Source organism: Alligator sinensis, unplaced genomic scaffold, assembly GCF_000455745.1.
Source record: "Alligator sinensis unplaced genomic scaffold, ASM45574v1 scaffold811_1, whole genome shotgun sequence".
NCBI classification, from domain to species: domain Eukaryota; kingdom Metazoa; phylum Chordata; order Crocodylia; family Alligatoridae; genus Alligator; species Alligator sinensis.
The window spans coordinates 367,158-384,156 of NW_005842579.1; the positions used below are offsets into that span (position 1 = coordinate 367,158).

Genomic DNA, 16,999 nt, shown 5'->3' on the forward strand with positions numbered 1-16,999 from the left:
GCGGGCAGAGTCTCCAGGTTGGTGCAAAGTCCAGCATCAGGGGCAGGGTCCAGTCTGGGTGTTTGCTTCCCTCCCACAACAGCCCCAGGGTGGTAGAGCCTGGAGCCCTCCAGGCCCTGGGGGACACCCGTGCCTGCCCCGGGGGCTGCAGTAGGAGCTGGCTGGTGCACACGTGGCTGTGCATGCTTGGGTGTGAGGACTTTGCCCCCCTCCCGAGGCTGCCGTGACCCCTGGGGAGAAAGCTGCCTGGGCCCCCCCCTTGGGTCTCCTGCTGCGGCCCCACCTGGGCAAAGTCCATGCCACCTGGTTGCTCCTTGCCAGCACCCCAGGGTCCTGGTGCTCATGTGGGTCACAGCCACACTCAGGCCCCTGCTGCACAAAGGAGCCTCCATCTGGGGGGCTGCGTGGCCTAGTGGGTTGTGCAGGATGCTGGGGCTCTGCCACTGCCTTTGGGTCAGTCCAGAAGGAGGACAAGGCCCCGTCTCCAGGCCTTCCTGGGGCTGGTGAGAACAAACAGTTTCTGGCCTCAGTTTATCGGGCCAAGCCCTGAGCAGGTAGATGCAGCCTGGGTGGGTGCCCCTGCCAGGTGCTGGGGTCCAGACACTTGACCCACCTCTGTAGGGGAGATGCCCCTGGGGAGGTAGGTCCAGGCTTCTCGATCCAGGATCCAGTCTCTGCCATTCCCCCAGGCAGGTGCGGGGTTTACAAAGCACCCAGCCCTGGGCATGCGGGGCAAGCCAGACCCGTGCCGAGGCCGCTGGCTGCAGGGAGGCCTGGCCGGACACTGGAAATCCTGGAAAAATCGGGGTGAGGAAGAGAAGGCTGGAGGGGAGTGGGCGTTGATCAGTCTTCAAGTCCCTGAAGGGCAGTTGCAGAGAGGAGGGAGATGGGCTTTTCCCTGTGGCTGCAGGGGATAGGCCTACAAGCAATGGGCTCCAGCTGCAGCAGGGGAAACTGAGGCTGGTGAGGAGGATGGACTTCCTGGCTAGCTGGAGGGGCTGCGGAGGGCGTTGGGAAGCCAGTCCAGGTGGGGTTGGCCTCTGGATCGGGGCCTCAGGGCCATGGGTCAAATCCAGTGTTCAGCACGAAGCAGCCCCCATGCCCTGTGTGATGGGCATATTCCCCAGGCTGGGGGCAGTATAAGGCCCAGGAAACACAGGAGAACAGTGGCAGTTGCTCCCTTAAGAAAGCAGCAGCATGTGCCTGCAGTGGTTGCCGTGGGGCCTAGTTGCAGCTGGTGCCTTTGCGCTTGGCGCTGTACAAAAATATCTATCCTGAGCATGGAGGAGCTGCTGGGGGATCCCCAGACTCCTGAGACCCGACCCGGAGCTGTAACCTTCAGCCCCGTGCTTCTCCTCCTCCTCCCTGGTGCTTCAGGGAGCTCCACCCACCTCTGCCTCAGTTTCCCCCTTTGCACACCCCTGTTCCTGGGGAGGCTGCGAGCTTTGCATCGCACAGGGCAGAGGCACTGCACCCCGGGGCCCTCCTGGCACTCCCGCAGGGCCTCGTTCTGCTCAGGAGCTGCACTGGCCTGCCGGGCTCTGAGTCACGGCCCTCCCCGCGCTGAGTCACAGGCGGGCGGGCGGAAGGAGGCCGGGCAGGCGCTGGGGCGGCCTTGGCCTGGCTCCCGCTCCCGTGCAGCGTTTCCTGCCGGCTCAGATGCCCGGGCTGCCCCTTGGGGGGGCTGCAGGCAGTAACAGAGGGGGGTTTCCCTGTTGCCAAGCAAGGCACCCCACCTTCCTGCCAGTGTTGGGTTTATCAGGGCTTCTCCACCCACTGAGCCTCCTGGGGGGGCAGAGCTGGGGGCAAGGCTGGGAGAGGTCAGGGCTGGCAGGGGCCATGCGGGGGCAGCACCGAGCTGGCGCGGGGGCCAAAGACTCGCCCTCCTCCCCCCTGTCTGGAGCTGGGCTGGATCCCAGCCCCTGGGTATGGGCTCATGCCTGGCCCTGCCCCGCCCCCTTGGCAAAGTGACAGAAGTCAGCTCTGTGCCTCAGTTTCCCTCTTTTGCTCATCCTCCTCCACCACCCTGGCTTTGCAGGGAGGGACTCGTGCTGGAGACTGTGGGATGGGGCTGGATGAACCTGCCGTTGTGGGGATTGGGGGCCTTGCCCCTCCCTGCCCCGTCGGCCTCTGAGTGTCCCTGGGAACCTCTGCCAGCGCCGGCTGCCCTAATCGGCTTAGCCCAGCGCCCGGCACCTGCTCCCTTCCTCCTCGTGTTTCAAGGCAGGAGGCCGTGTGTCCTGGTCACGTGGTGCCTGGCGCATCTGCTCCCACCTGGCCCGGTTTGCCACGGGCACACGGACGCTGTGTACCCCTGATGCCCAGGGAAGCGGGTCCTCCGGGATCCCCTCTGGGGTGCGCCTGCTCCCATAGCTGCATGGGGGTGAAACCCTTGCACAGCTGCTTCCTGTCAGTTGTGCCCATTGGCCTCTCCTGAAATGGCCTGTGCCCCAGTGCCCAGGGCTCCTGGGCTCTCCTGCCTGCCTCTCTAGGGGCAGCTGGGGAAACTGAGGCACAAGGGGTGGTGAGCGTGGCTGGCCTGAGAGTTGGCAGCGGAGCACGGCTAGATCCCAGGCATCCCGGAGGCAGGTGGCTTCTGTTTGCTTCCTAACCCATCTGTGCTTGGGAGCGGTCTCTGGATTATTTTAAGGCCCAACCGTTGGGAAACCGAGTCCTCCCCAGGGAGCCCCGGGTCTTGCTCTGTCTGGGGCTGGCGGCTGCAGTGTTCAGGCTGAAATTTGGGGCTGGTCGCAGAGGAGCAGGGAGTTGTACACGATGGAGATGGTTTCTGTTCGGCTGCTGCATGTGCCAGGCTAGGGAGAGAGGGACCTTGTCTTTTATGCTACCCCTACTAGGGAGCCTCAAGGCCCATTTTACAGCGAGGGGAAACTGAGGCAGTGCACAATCAGACTTGGGGTCCTGCTCTGTTGGAGTTTAAGCAGGTGGAGCTGCCCAGACCAAGGGCGCCGGATGCCTTAGCAGGTCCGACCCGCCTCCTCATCCCCAAACAGGATTAACCATGATCTGGGATTGGCATGGCCACATGCAGGGGTGCCCAGTGATAGAGCCTGGAGCCCGGTGCCCGAGAGAGCCCCGAATCGCAGCAGGGCCAGGGGGGCTTGGAGATTGCTTCGGGTTTGGGAGTTGAATGAATTTGCTTCCCCCAGGGCATCGGCACCTGCTTCTGCAGGTGGCAGAGAGGCAAGATCGGGGCCCTGCTTTGTGGGCACAGAGGCTTTGTCCTCTTTAGCTCTGGGCCAGGATGGGGTTGGGGGGCCAGGATGGGGCTGGGGGCACTTGGCTTTGTTCCTGTCTCTGGCGCTGTGTTCCCACAGCATCCTTGTCCTGAGGGCAGGGGCTGCCTGTGCTGCTCCCTCCCCAGGTAGAGCCCCTATGCCTGGGCAAATGGACTACAGGGACGGGGGGTAGGGAGGTATCGCCCAGCCCTGCTGCTCAGGTAGATCCTGGCCAGTGAGGGGCCAGGGGGTCTTCAGGATAGAAGTGGATCTGGCACACAGGCTTCCCATCGCCCTGCGCACCCGGGGCCGAGCTCTCCCTGGCACAGAGCTGTTGCATGGTCCCTTTGGGGCAGGTGTTGTGTCGGGGTGGGTGTTTCCTGGGCAGCAAAGCTTTGTGCATCTATCTGGTGTCCCCAGAGCCTGGGACCAAAATTGGGGGGGCGCAAGGGCCAGCCTGGCTGGATGGGGCCTGAATTTTTCAGTGTCCAGTGCACTCAGGCAGCAGGGTGGGGAGCTGGAGCTGGAGCTGGAGCTGGAGAGACGTTGGTTATCTCTCCCGCCAGGCCCAGAGAGGGTGGAGGCCCCGGTAGCACACAATGGCTGTGTGTGTGCACATGGGTGTGCATGGCTGGGCAAGGGGATCTGTGGGTGTATGGGAAGCTGGTGCGTGGCCCCAGGTTGGATGATGTGTACGAGGCATGTATGGTGCGGGGGTAGATGCTGTGTGTGTGCATGGGTGGGCAGGGGGCTGCTGTGGGTGTATGGGAAGCTGGTGTGTGGCCCCTGGTGAGATGGCATGTGTGGTGGGGGGGCAGATGCTGTGTGTGTGTGTGTGTGTGTGTGTGTGTGTGTGTGTGTGTGTGTGTGTGTGTGCACACGCACGTATGCACGCCGGCCTGTGGGGGGTCGGCCCAAACCCTTCAGCTGCCCCCAGTAACCCCACACCCAACTCCTCACAGGCTGTGCCTCCCAGCCCCCTCCCCCTCTAACCACTAGCCCCCCCGCCCCTTGCTGCCCCTTGCTCTTGCCCACCCTAGGTCGGATTACAATTAACCCTTTCTTTCCCCCTCCCACCTGCCTCCCTTCTGCCGCACGCACCAAGGGGATGGGGGGAGGCGCTGCCATGGGGGTGATTAAGATGGATTTATCCCTTCCCTCTGCCCCCCCCAGCCCCCCCTGAGCCTTTGATCCGCGCTGGAGTGGAAAAGCGGCATTGTTCGTTTGTATCGCACCCCCCAGCCCCAGCCCCGGCTCTGCAGCCGGAGAGGAATTTCTCTGTGTCATGGTGTCGTGTTCCCAGCTGCCGGGAAGGGGGAGGGGAGCCTGGGCCTGCCTGCCTGGCCTTGGTGCCATCCTGGGTACTGCCGCCAGGGTCAGGAGACCTCCACCAGTGCATCCTCTGTCCCTGAGGCCTGGGGCAGAGCAGGCCCCAGACCCCCCGAAGTTTTCTTAGCATGTAACCCTTGACCCTGCTGCTGGTTTTGGTCCCTTATCCCCACCCCCCAGGGGTTTTGCTTGCAAACCTTGTGCTTGCAACCCCTGGTCAGAAGCATCCTGAAGGGAGTAAGGGGGATAACCGAGGCCGGGTCCACTTGTGCAGTCCACTGAGCACCAGAGCCAGGGTCCGGCTGGCAGACCCAGCCCGCATGTACTCGGACCTGGATATAGGCAGGGCAGTCGCATCTGCCTGCGCAGCTGCGGTGGGACGGTGGTTGGATGGGGAGGGGGGCAGACTGATTGCAGCATGGATGTGCTGTTGACTGCAAAGGGAGCTTCTGCACGCATGTGCACATGCATGCACGCACGTATGAACCTGTGCTGCACATATGTGCATGTGCTGCACGTGTGTGCGCGCCCATGTGTGCACTTGTTCTTATGTCTTCCTCGTGCTGAACCAGGCAGGGAACCGGTCCAGCTCCCACCTACGGCTCTCTTACAGGGTTCCCTCTGTGTGGCAGGGGGAGATGGCGGCGTTGCAAGGCAGCATGTGGCTAGCCGGCCTTTACTTCCAGCTGCTCCACTCAGTGGCCAGGGAGGGGAAACCTGGCATGGAGCTCGCATCTGAAGCAGCCCCTTCCCCCTCGGTTTGGGGCTAGGCCGCAGCAAGGCTGGTCCCATGGCGTGTCAGGCTCCCTCCGGCCCACGGGTCTTGCAGCTCACGCCCACATGGGCAATCACAATGCAACCAAAGAAGTGGAAATTGCAGGGGGGGATGAGCAGGGGTGTGGGGCCCTGCTCCGAGCTTTGCCGTCCCCTCTCCCAGGGGTGCACAGTTCTTGCCTGGACGGGGCAACATTCCTGCGAGCAGTGCCCGGGCGAGCTGGGCTGCCGATGCACTGAGCTAAATCTGTCTGAGCTGGTCTAGACAAGAGCTTACGGTTGGCTGGGAACGCGCCAATCCTCGCCGGGCTCTTGCGCTGCAACGGGGCGGGGGGGAAAACATGGTCGTCCCTTTGGAGAGGGGTCTGGGGGGGCAGAGCGAGGCCTCAGCAGCTGTGTCGTTAGCTGGCTTCGTGGAGAGCCAGGGAGCTCACTGGTGACGGGGGAGGGATGGTGACCGGCAGGAGGTGGAGGAAGATGGCCACGGGGCCCTGGGAGCTCCTTTGTGCTGTGTGCGCGTGCGTACATGCATGTGTGTGTGCGTGCATGCCAGTGTATGCATGTGTATGTGTACACCCTGGTGTGTGCATGTACATGTGCACGTATGCATCCTTGTGTGTGTGTGTGTGTGTGTGTGAATGCACTCTGGTGCATGTGTGTGTACATATGCATGTGTGTGTGTGCATACGTGTGTATATGTATGCACATTTGTGTGTGTGTGTGTGTGTACATGCATTGGTCCTACTTTGAGTGTGACCTCCTGAGGTCCCTTCCAACACTAACTTTCTGTGAGTCTCTGTGTGTGTGTGTGTGTGTATTTGCAGTGGTGTGCATTTGTGTGTGTACATGTGTGCATATGAATGTATCGGTGCATATGTGCACACGTGCATGTCTGCATAGGTATATGTGTACATGTGAGTGTATGCATACTTGTGTGTGGGCCTGTGTGCATGCATGGCTCTGCATAGTTATGTGTACATGCAAGTGCATACTTGTGTGTGGGCCTGTGTGCATGCATGGCTCTGCATAGTTATGTGTACATGCAAGTGCATACTTGTGTGTGGGCCTGCATGTGTGTGGAGAGGGATTCAACTATTCAACCCCTCCAGCTTTTTTTCCTCAGTAGTGCCGGCTGGAGGTGTTTGGCACTAGCGAAGTGCCAATGCCCCTGCTTCGGCACTCCCTTCACAGCCTGCTTTGCACGGGTGCAGACGGCTATGCAAATGTGGGGTGCAGCACCCAGCTCTGCACACCTGTCAGGAGGGGGGGATCCTGTATTGGGCAGTAGCTGCTAAAAGGTTTCCAGCCCAGCTTCCCCTCTCCCCTCATCCCAGACCCGGTGGGGAAGGGACTGTCCTTCGGACGCTGCATTTGTACAGTGCCTGGTGCCTCACTGCTATCCTTTGTGTGCTGTTATCCCATCATGCCTCAGTGGGGACACGCAGCCTGGCAGGACAGGCAAACTGGGACCCCCTGGCAGCGATTGAGGCAGTGCATTCTGGGATGGCAGAGTCTGTAGCCTGGTCCTCCAAAGCGGGTTTGCCTGGCATGTCACCCCATGCCCATGGTTAGGCCTGGGACTGTGCTCTGGGGGAAGAGTGGGGGTTGTTGGGGGCAATAAGGCTTTCTCCTTTTTGCCCCTCTCCCCACCCAACACTTTCTATCCCTCCCCCACCAGATCGACGAGATGCCGGAAGCTGCCGTGAAATCCTCCTCCAATAAATACCAAGTCTTTTTCTTCGGGACCCATGAAACGTGAGTAGGGGCCACACATGGGAGGGTGTATGTGTGTGTGTGTGGGTGAAGCTGTGTGCACCAGTAACATGTGCGTGTGCCCATGTAACACATGTACGCCTGTGTGTGTCAGGGTGGGAACGTGCCTTTGTGCACATGAAGCGGGAGGGGAGCACTTGCATGTGCACATCTGGAAGGGAAAGGGAGTGTGCCCGCATGCACATGTAACACACGTGGATGTGCATGGGGGAGGGAGCCTATGATCGCGGTGCCAGTTGTCCTTGGGGTGGGGTCAACACTGGCCCCAGGGTTGGGGTTCAGATCCCGTGGGGGCTGTAACAAGGAGCGAGGCCTCTTCCATGGGAGCCCCCTTGTCTCTGCTCCTGGGGTCTGCCAAGGTCCTCGGGGGGGTGTAAGGGCCCCAAGATGCCCCTTGCTTCTCCCCAGCCTGCCTCAGATTCCCCTTCTGCACCCTGCTCTGGCCGTGGGCCTCACCCCCTGTTCCTTCTTGCAGAGCATTCCTGGGCCCCAAGGACCTGTTCCCCTACGAGGAGTGCAAGGAGAAGTTTGGGAAGCCCAACAAGCGGAAAGGGTTCAGCGAAGGCCTCTGGGAGATCGAGAACAACCCCACCGTCAAAGCCTCGGGCTACCAGGTGTGCACATGCCCGCCTTCCCACCCCCACCCCCGGCAGCTTCAGCCCTTCTCTAAGAAATCCCCCCTGCAGCTACCCCACTCCTAGCTACCCTAACTCTAACTCCCCAATGCATCCTATGAGCTACGTGGGCATTTAGGCCCGTCGAGATCCTGCTGAGGAGCTTCTGGTTGCTTTGCAAGTGAAGGCCAGGCATCAGAGGAAGCAGCCACCCTTAACCCCCAGATACTGACAGGGTCTGGGGCCGTGTTAAAGGGCCCCAGAGCAACATCTCGACCTGCCAGCCCCTGGCAATAACCCCCCTTTCTCTTTGCTTCCTTCCTTCCACCCCTGCTGACCTTCCTCTTCCTTGTCTCCACTCCTCTGCAGCCAACCCAGAAGAAGAGCTGCTCCGGGGATGCTGAGCCGGAGCGAGAGCCAGAGGGTGATGGCGAGAAGAAGGGCAACGCAGAGGGCAGCAGCGATGAGGAGGGCAAGCTGGTGATCGACGAGCAGTCCAAGGAGAAGAACGAGAAGGCCGGGATCAAGCGGAAAGCAGAGGATGCCCTGGAGGTGAGGGGAGAGGAGGGGAGCTGGGGTCTGAGGACATGGGGGGGTGGGTTATGGGTTGGGGAGTGCTAGCGGCCAGCTGTCCTGCTGCAGGACTCCCCCAAACGCTCCAAGGAGGCGGAGGGCCCCGAGGGAGAGAAGAAGGTGGAGAACGAGGAAGCCCCCAAGGATGAGCAGAAGCCTAGTGCCCCTGAGGGCGAGAAGGGAAAGAACAGCGACGCCGCCGACGGCCCCGACGCCCGGGAGGTCAAGCCCGAGGGGAAGGAGAAAGCCCCCGCTGCCGAGGAGATCAGAGATCACAAGGAGAGGTGAGTCCAGTGGGGCAGGGCAGGCACGGCCCCCCGATGGGATTGGGGGCATGGGCATCAGCAAGTCAGGAGCTCCCATACCCCTTGGCTGCAAGCGTGCCCGCTCCTGTAGCTCAACAGGCTCAGGCTAGACTGCTTCTTGGATGGGAGACCTCCAAGGTGCATGGCCGGGAGCCAGGACTGTATGTGTTGAAGGGACATTCACTACCGTTAACCTTCTTCCTTGTGTCCTCTCTGCTCCCGCAGCCCGTAGCTGGCCGGCCTCCCCCAGCCGAGCTGCTGTCCTGGCCTGCCCCTTTACTGCTGGGCTCCCCGGGGGCTAAAGAGTCTCGTCCTCCTCAGCTCGTCTCATCTTGCAACTCTGGAAAAATAAGAAGAAAAGAAGAAGAAAGAAAGAAAGAAAGAAGAACCCCCCATTCCCCTGCCCGCCGCACCCCACCCGCGCCACAGGGCGCCTGCTTGTACTAGTGATCCCTCGGGGGGGGCTCCTCCGTTGATTTGAAATAAATGCGATTCATGCCTTTTTAACACGCTGCTTATCACTTCCCTCCGAGGTGCTTTCTCTGGGGCTCTTCCCCGCAGCTCGGCACTGCCCTGGCGAGCTGTGGTGGGTGGCAGGAGGCGGATGTCACCCTCTCTGCCGTCCTTCCCTGTCTTGGTTGCGACCGGCTGAGTGGTTGGACGGGGGTTTTTGCGACGTCCAGGATGAGTTGCATCTATATGGAGGGGCCTGAACGTGCTGCTGGCATGGGCAAGGAGTGGTACCCACTGCAAGGCCCAATAGGGCAGTGCCCAGCAGCCTTGAGGTTGCTATGCCCCAGCTCCCAATTTGCTGCTGGCTCCTCTTCTCCTTTTAAACAGGGCCTGCATCTGGCTTTGTTCCCTGAGCTGCCCCTTTGGGTGGTCTTGTTCCCTCCCTATCACAAACAAGGCCAGCACCCAAAACAGGCGCTTCAATCGCCTGCCCCTGGCGGATCAGAGCCACCCCCGCCTTGGGTCAGCTCGCTAGTCCCTTTCTTCCAACATCCCTTTCTGTCACAGAGCCAAGCAGAGGCAGAGCTGGAAAGTGTGGCACTGGGGCTGTCCATTTGGCTGCAAAATATTTGGCTTTTCCAGCTGCAATTCAATTTGGGGAAAATTTTGGAGACTTGCAAGAAAAAAAACAAAACATTCAATTTGGAAATGCTGCAGGGAGGTCCCCAGGGAGCTTCAATTAGTGATCTCCACACCAGACTTACAATCTAGCACTGGGTCCAGTCTAGCGATACTCTCCCTGGGATCCTGGCAGGTGGGTTCTCTCCCTAGGTGGTGAAATCGCAGCTGAATTCTTGGTGCCCTGGCGAGTCGCTGCCTTTCTGGCTGCAGTGCTGCAATTCCAGCTGGATGCGAAGGGGCGAAGCTCCCGACGCAGGTTTCTCACTGGAATTCCAGCCCAGAGCGCTCGTGATGGCGTTTTCTGGAAGGAGCTGGCGGGAAACATCTCTGGCCGGTCCAAAAAAAATGAAAAGGCTCGTGTTTTTCTTAATTTTTTTTTTAAAAGGGAAGGGGGAAGCCCTGGCCTGCCTCCCATGTCCTTCACTAACAAAGTCTTAGAGCTCAGTCCAGGTCTAGCCAGACATCAGAGTCCAAAGGCAAAGCAAGAGTCTGAGGCTGACAGCTTGCATATCTCAGCCCGGTTGCAACCCCTGCCAGCCCCCGAGTCGTTTGCAAGCCCATCTTAGCACCTAATGAGGATTTCCCCCTGCCCCCCCGACCCAAAGGCATCCCTGGGTTCTCTGCCCATCACATCTGTCCAGCTCTTCATCGTCCTGCACCTTGCACCCAGGTAAAACCCCTCATCAGAGCCCTCCCTGCCCTGCTTTGAGGCAGAGACCTGGGATGTTCAGGGCACGGTTGTGCTCCGCAGGCCCTGAACCTCATGTGTGCACTAGTGAAACACGACGGGGCGCAGGACGCTCCAACGGGCATGCATTTTAAAGCAGCCTTTGGCCTGCTCTAAGTTGTGTGTTGCTCCCCACATCCCTCGATGGGCCCCAGGGATCAGAGAACAGCTACGGCTCAGTTTACCCTGGCTGGGCTCCGAGACCCACGTCCACCCATTTTAAGGCCCACGTGTGACCAAGAGTCCATGAGCCTGACCCCAGGGGACAAGTCCATTTGGGGACCCCAAATGGGTCCCCAAATGGCAGCCATGGTATCCTCAGTTGCAGGGGATGGAGCCAGAGCTCGTTCAGCATCTGTTGCGAATGTCTCTGGGGAAGGTTTCTCCCTCTCCTATCCAGCCACAAACCCAAAGGGAAATTATCTAGAGGCAGCAGCATCCATTTTAGTCCCCTTGCCCTTCACTTCTGGGGAATATTTACCAAAATATTACAATAAAGGTGGGGGAGAAGTTTTTAGGGTAATGTTTTTAATAAAAAAAAATTAAAAAGTTCTTAAAAAAACAAAAACAAACCACCCACAGGATGATGGTGACTAGCTGGAAAAGTAATTGTTTTAGCTAATGATTTTTTTGTAGTCTGGCTTATTTTTAAACTTGTGTTTCTTGCTGTCCTCTCGGGCCAGGTATGTCGCCTTGGTTTCTCCATCTCTCTCTCTCTCTCTCCAAGTCTTTCTCGCTCTGTGATGTAATCGTATTACAATTTGTAACATATGGAGGAAAAAAGAAAAATAAACTCCCAGACACGCCTGCCTTGGCTCTTTTTGGAGGCGGTGATGCAGACTATGGCTGGATTTAGCTTTGGAATAGTTCAGGAAACAAAACAAAAAACAAAAAAAGGAAAAAGAAAAGTATAAAAAAATCTAGCTGATTTCAGTTCTCTCTAGGACAATAAAAGGTTGATTATTATGATGGTGTCCAAAGTGTCTCTTCCTGGGGGTTTCAGTTTCCTGGGATAGTATCTGATGAAGTGAGCCTCCCTATGCAAAAGCTTGGGCTGTGTGTGTGTATGGACATATGCGTGTGTGTGTATATACACTAACCAAAGTGTGTATGTATAATACTACCTAAAGTATATATGAGCATGTACATTTGTGTATATATGTATGTACATGTGTGTGTGTGTGTGTGTGTGTGTGTGTGTACTTTGAGTATATATGTATGGACGTGTGTGTATATACACTAACCAAAGTGTGTGTGTGTGTATAATACTAACTAAAGTATATATGAGCATGTACATTTGTGTATATATGTATGTATGCATGCGTATGTATGTGTACACTAACCAAAGTAAGTCTGTGTATATTATATGTATTGTATGTGTAGAAGTATGCGTGTGTATACACTAACCAAAGTGTGCGTATGTATCTATATACACTAGCCAAAGTATCACGTGCGTATCTATTTACTTGATCTATCTACCTATTTATATATATGATAGATATAGCTATATAAATAAATATATACAGACTAAGCAAAGTAGACGGTGTGTGTATCTGCTTTGGTTAGTCTATAAGGTGCAACCCTACCCTGCCTTCTCCTGGGCTTCAGACTAACGCTCCAACTCCATCTCTTTTCCCGGGCCCATCAGCAGATGGTGGGTAACACGAGGGTTCTCCCACCTCCCGGGGCCCACGTCCCCTCCTGTGCCACCAGCAGCGGGGCTTGGGGTAGGAGCGGGAATCCCACTTCTGCCACCATGCCATTCTCGATGGGCCTGGCCTTGCCCGTCTCTCCTCCGCCCTGGGCACGGTGCCACGGCCCTAGAGCAGCCACATCGTGCTTTGCAAGGAGGATGGAGTTGCTCATCTCGGTGGGGGCAGAATTAGGAGCAATGGGCTCAGGCTGCAGGGGGGGTTCAGGGATCAAGGAGGGCAGCGAAGCCCTGGACCAGAGAGGGGGAGCTGCAGCTGGGGCTGGAGCAGGGGCACGAGCTGGCCCTGGCCCTGGCCCTGACCCCCGGTGGTCCCTGCCAGGGCTGCCCCACGTCCCCCGGCCGGAGGCGGCGGCGGAGGAGCCGGGGCTGCAGGAGCAAGAAAATGGAGCGGGGCTGGAAGCGCGCCCGGGCCGGCCGCGGACTACGAGTCCCAGCAGGCCCCGCGGGAGGGGGGAGGGGCGGCTCTGCAATGCTCCTCTGGTGCTGCATGGACCCCCATCCCTGCAGCCCGGGGGGGTGGTCCTGCCCCCCCTGCTCTAGTCAGTGCACACGGTGCAACCTCTGCCCGGGCCCTGGTGCTGGGAAGCCCCGGGGGAGGGGAGTTGCAATGCGAGCCCCCCCCCCAAGCACACGTGTGGCACATGCTTGGAACATGTCTCCCCCCTTATAGAGCCAGCTTGCTCTTCCCAGCATGCACCAAGGGAGAGTGGGAGGACTGCGCTTCCCAGCATGCCTTGGGACAGCCCCCTCTATTCCCCCCCAGGGAAAAGACTGCTACTCCCAGCATGCCGCGCGGTGGGACGCGCTAGAGGTGAGGGATGAGGCTCCCAGGGTGCATCGCGGTGGTGCAAGGGGAAAGACTACAAGTCCCAGAATGCAGTGCGGCGGCGGCGCCATGCTGCTGGGTTCTGAGAACGGCAAGGTGAGAATGGGGCTGGGCTGGGCTGGGGGAGGCCCTGGCTGCACGCATCTGGGGCTGGGGGGCCCTGGCTGGGAGGTAATGCAGCTCTGGGAATCTGCTTGCTAGGATGCCTGGGTTCTCTTTCCAGGTCCCTGGGAGGAGCAGGGTGCAGTGGAGGGGCTGAGGGCAGGAGTCCTGGGTTCTCCTTCCTCATCTAACACCCAGACCGCGTCCTCACAGCTGGCACAGAGGTGGTGAGAGCCCGGATGCCTGGGTTCCCTGCTCTGGCAGAGGAGTAGCTGCCTGGGGGGTTGGATCCCGGAGGGGGGGTGCCTCTTGCAGTTGGAGACAGAGCCAGGACACCTGGCTCCCATTTCTCAGCTGTGTCCACTGACTTGCCCAGTGCCCTTCATTCCCATCCGTGCCAGGCCCTGGTGCGCTCTGACTGTCCGCCATGCGTTTGACCGCACTGCTCGCCATGACTGCGGGGGCCATGGCGAAGCTGCCACCTGGCTACCGCCACGGCACCCACCGGCCCGGGTCCTATGCCGATAAGCGTAGGAACCCACCCGGGCAGCGGCGCAGGAGGTTGATCTTGGAGCCGCTGAGCGAGGAGGACTGGAAGGTGTTCAAGGGTGACACGGTGAGTCGTGGCACGTGGGCTGCCCACATCCCTCTCTGCTTCCAGAGGAGCCCTCCTCTGGCCCCTCACCCCCTGCCAAGTGGCTCTGAGCTTTTGGTCTCACAGCTTCTCTCTGCTCTAGCTGCCAACAGCTGGTTTAGCGCTTCATCCAGCTCTGACAGCTTCACTAGCAACTGCTGGTGGGTTTGGCTTTTTCCCCTAGATCGTAGGGTCAAAGTGGGGCTGGAAGGGGCCTCGTGAGGTCACATGCAGTCCAGCCGCCTCTTCAAGACAGGATCATCCGTAGCTAAAACATCCCAGCCCAGCATACCTCCGACCTTCCTGGGATGAAGACCCCATCAGCTCTCTAGGGGTCTTTTCCAGTGCTTGACTACCCTCCGGGTCAGGGAGCTCCTCATCTCCAACCTAATGCTGCCCTGCTGCAACTTGAGTCCTATCCCCTGCGGCCAGAGAGAAAAGCCTGTCTTCATCCTCTCCAGAGCATTTGCAGCCGGCAGGCCCTGCTGGACCCATTCCCCTCCAGCCCTGAGATAGACCCTGGCTGGCACAGTTGACAGCTGCGTGTTACATGCCCATGCCATAGCTACGTAGTCAGAGCTTAGAGAAATGGGTCTTGGCATATTTAGCACATCGACCACTTTTCTCTGTTGGCTTAGACTCATAGAATCATAGAAAATGAAGGTTAGAAGGGACCGCAGGAGGTCACATCTAGTCTAACCCCCATGCTCAAAGCCCATCTCCAACCTCTTTTGGAATCTCCCTTCAGGTATTTGAAGACTGTTATCAAATCCCCCCCTTAGTCTTCTCTTCTCTGCACTGACAAACCCAAGCTTTTCCAGTCTTTCCTCGGATCTCTAACCATCCAGCAGCTGCCCACTGTCCTGCCCCGGGCACTCTTGTTTGAGGCACCAAATGCATTTTAATGCCATTGCCTGGACTTTGCACCAACGGAAAAATGCATCTCCCATCTCCAGGGAACAGGAGAGCAGGAAAGTGGGTGTTCTCATTGGTGGCAGATGACAGAAGGAGCAGTGGGCTCAAGTTGCAGCAAGGGAAGTTTAGGTTGGATATTAGGGAAAACTGTCTTACTAGGAGGGTAGTAAAGCACTGGAACAGGTTACTCAGGGAAGTGGTGGATTCTTCATCCTTGGAGGTTTTTAAGACCCAGATAGACAGCCTTGGCTGGGAGGATGTAGTTCTGGCTGGTCCTGCTTTGAGCAGGGGGTTGGACTAGATGTGACCGCCTGAGGTCCCTTCCCACCCTGTCTGTGATTCTATGAAATCAGCAACAGAAAATTACAGTTGTGCTGATTTCATGCCTTTATACAAAATGGCCTAAGACAGACCTGTCCTCCAAATGCGATAACACAAGGGTTGGTGATATAATTCCCCCCACCCTGCCCCCATGCTGATTTCTGGGTTCAGGTCTCGTCTGGGTGACTTACAGGGCTGCTTGGCTCCAGGTGGAGATCCTAAAGGGGAAGGATGCCGGGAAGCAAGGACTGGTGACCCAGGTCATCCAAGCCCGCCACTGGATCTTCGTGAAAGGCATGAACGTGGTAAGGGGGTGGGGGCTCTACTTCCTGCAGCTGGGCTTGCCCTGCTGTGTGTCAGAGCCCCCATCCTGCTGGTGGGGATTCTCCTTTGGCTGGGCTGCAGGGGTTTGGCAGCACTATTCTGTATGGAGGGTGGCTGGTGAAAAACACTCCTCTCAGTTCTCCAGGGGCTTTTCTGTGCCCTGGGCAGGGCAGGGTGGACAGGAATGTCTGCCCCCCAGGATGGGATGGGAGATCCCTGGGGGTTTTATTAATACACGGCAGGGGAGAGGGGGGCAGGTCTAAGCTGACCTAGCTGCAGAACAGGCTAAAGGTGCAGGTGACCCCAGCTGTGATGCTTCTGAATCTGCCTCTGCTGCTGCCCCTGGGCACAAAACAAGCTGCCTGAGGGCCCTGGCAGTGCCCCACCCCAGAACAGGCTGCACCAGGGCTGCTGTGCAGGGTCCTATGCAACCAGAACCCCCTCATACATCCCCTCCCTGTGATGACCTGCTCCGTGCTGCCCGTGCCAGGGCTTGGAGGCTTTGGCTTGTTCCTCTTGGGGCAGGTAAAGCCTGGACTTGTCCTGCCATGTTTGCTTGAACCCTGGTTGTCCATCCGCAGCACTATCGCTACGTAGGGAACCTGGGCGACTACCCGGGCATGTACATTCCCAGTGAGGCACCCTTGATGATCCAACATGTCACCCTTATTGACCCTGCGGACAGGTAACCCCCTTCTCACCCTGTGCCAGCTCTGCCTGTGTCCCCTGCCCCCTGCGTGTGCTGCAGGGGATCTCGCTAGCTAAGCTGGGTTTGGAGGGGAGTCTGAGCCCCGTCCTGGTCTGTTTGTGCAGCACTGAGTGCAGCAGGGTGCTGGATGACCACTGGGGGTGGTGGATGATGCCTGAGGCTTTGGCAGCCAGGGGTGGGAGACCAGGAGTCAAATGGAAGAGATCTCTGCTGTGGTAGTGAGCGGCTGTGTAGGATCAAGGAGGCTGGGGTGGGAAGGAGGCTGGGGTTGCAGGGAAGTGGGGTCTCCTGGGATTGCTCCCCTGGGGTTCTGGTCCAGCCCTGAACCATCCTTGCCGTGGCACGGCTCATCCCACCCCCAGGAAACCAACAGACGTGGAGTGGCGCTACACAGAGGAGGGCGAGCGTGTGCGGGTGTCCATGCGAACGGGTAGGATCATCCCTTTGCCTGAGGTGGAGCACCCGGATGGTGTCGTGCCAGAGCTGTGGGTTGGTGAGTCTTCCCCCCTGTGGCCCCAGTGCTGGGGCTTGTCCTGCCCACAGCAGGACAGAGTCGTCTGCCCCTGGGCCGCTCCTGTCCGAGTCAGCAGGGCTCTGCCTACATCTTGGGGGGCTGCTCTTACCAGCAACCTGCTTCCCCCGATGCCAAAGGGCCAGAGGATGCAATGGGGCACTGATAGCATCCAGGCTCACGAAGCCTTGGGTCACACCCTGCAGCTCAGGGTGTAACATGCTCCTTTTCCCCGGGCAGACGGGCCCAAGGACACCTCGGAGGATGATGCTGTAGCCAAGACCTACAAGCCATCCCTGAAGACTTTCGAGGAGGAGATCATGGAGCTCATGGGCATCGTGGAAACGCGCAGGGCCCGCAAGTCCTACTGGTACTGAGCTGAACTGACACTTGTAATAAAGACATTCTCTTTTAAACACCTACCCACAAGACCTGTTTTTTAAGCCACAGAAACACAGATGAGTATGTATTCTGCTGA

At 58.6% G+C, this 16,999-nt stretch overlaps 2 protein-coding genes across 9 annotated transcripts in view; both read left to right on the top strand.

The window, feature by feature from the left end:
* Nucleotides 1–9,111, top strand: part of HDGF (heparin binding growth factor) — an 11,984-nt gene extending 2,873 nt beyond the window's left edge. The window contains exons 1-6 of one of the 2 annotated variants that reach the window (XM_025214361.1): nt 5,777–5,857; nt 7,018–7,094; nt 7,588–7,726; nt 8,096–8,278; nt 8,369–8,583; nt 8,830–9,111. In XM_025214361.1, coding sequence (XP_025070146.1) covers nt 7,027–7,094; nt 7,588–7,726; nt 8,096–8,278; nt 8,369–8,583; nt 8,830–8,836 — 612 coding nt within the window. In that variant the 5' untranslated portion in view covers nt 5,777–5,857; nt 7,018–7,026 and the 3' untranslated portion in view covers nt 8,837–9,111. Of the gene's footprint in view, nt 1–5,776; nt 5,858–7,017; nt 7,095–7,587; nt 7,727–8,095; nt 8,279–8,368; nt 8,584–8,829 lie in introns of those variants that run through there. The other variant, XM_006032577.3, reaches the window with a different exon arrangement.
* A 3,871-nt stretch (nt 9,112–12,982) lies between these two features.
* MRPL24 (mitochondrial ribosomal protein L24) lies at nt 12,983–16,943 on the top strand. 7 transcript variants are annotated; one of them, XM_006032579.3, is made up of 7 exons: nt 13,032–13,101; nt 13,229–13,334; nt 13,509–13,723; nt 15,187–15,282; nt 15,883–15,986; nt 16,373–16,503; nt 16,762–16,943. In XM_006032579.3, the coding sequence occupies exons 3-7, from the start codon at nt 13,535–13,537 to the stop codon at nt 16,896–16,898; spliced, it is 657 nt and encodes a 218-aa protein (XP_006032641.1). In that variant the 5' UTR covers nt 13,032–13,101; nt 13,229–13,334; nt 13,509–13,534; the 3' UTR covers nt 16,899–16,943. The 7 variants fall into 7 exon arrangements, with proteins under 7 accessions (XP_025070167.1, XP_006032642.1, XP_006032641.1 ...); XM_014524179.2 differs by having other exon boundaries at nt 13,229–13,331; XM_006032578.3 differs by having other exon boundaries at nt 13,033–13,101; nt 13,462–13,723.
* The last annotated feature ends 56 nt before the right edge of the window (nt 16,944–16,999 follow it).

Coding starts and splice junctions, on each gene's coding strand:
- MRPL24 (XM_006032580.3), top strand. CDS start 13,535: ATGCGTTTGACCGCACTGCTCGCCATGACTGCGGGGGCCATGGCGAAG. Junction 13,724..15,186: donor AGGTGTTCAAGGGTGACACG/GTGAGTCGTGGC, acceptor GCTTGGCTCCAG/GTGGAGATCCTAAAGGGGAA. Junction 15,987..16,372: donor CTTATTGACCCTGCGGACAG/GTAACCCCCTTC, acceptor TCCCACCCCCAG/GAAACCAACAGACGTGGAGT.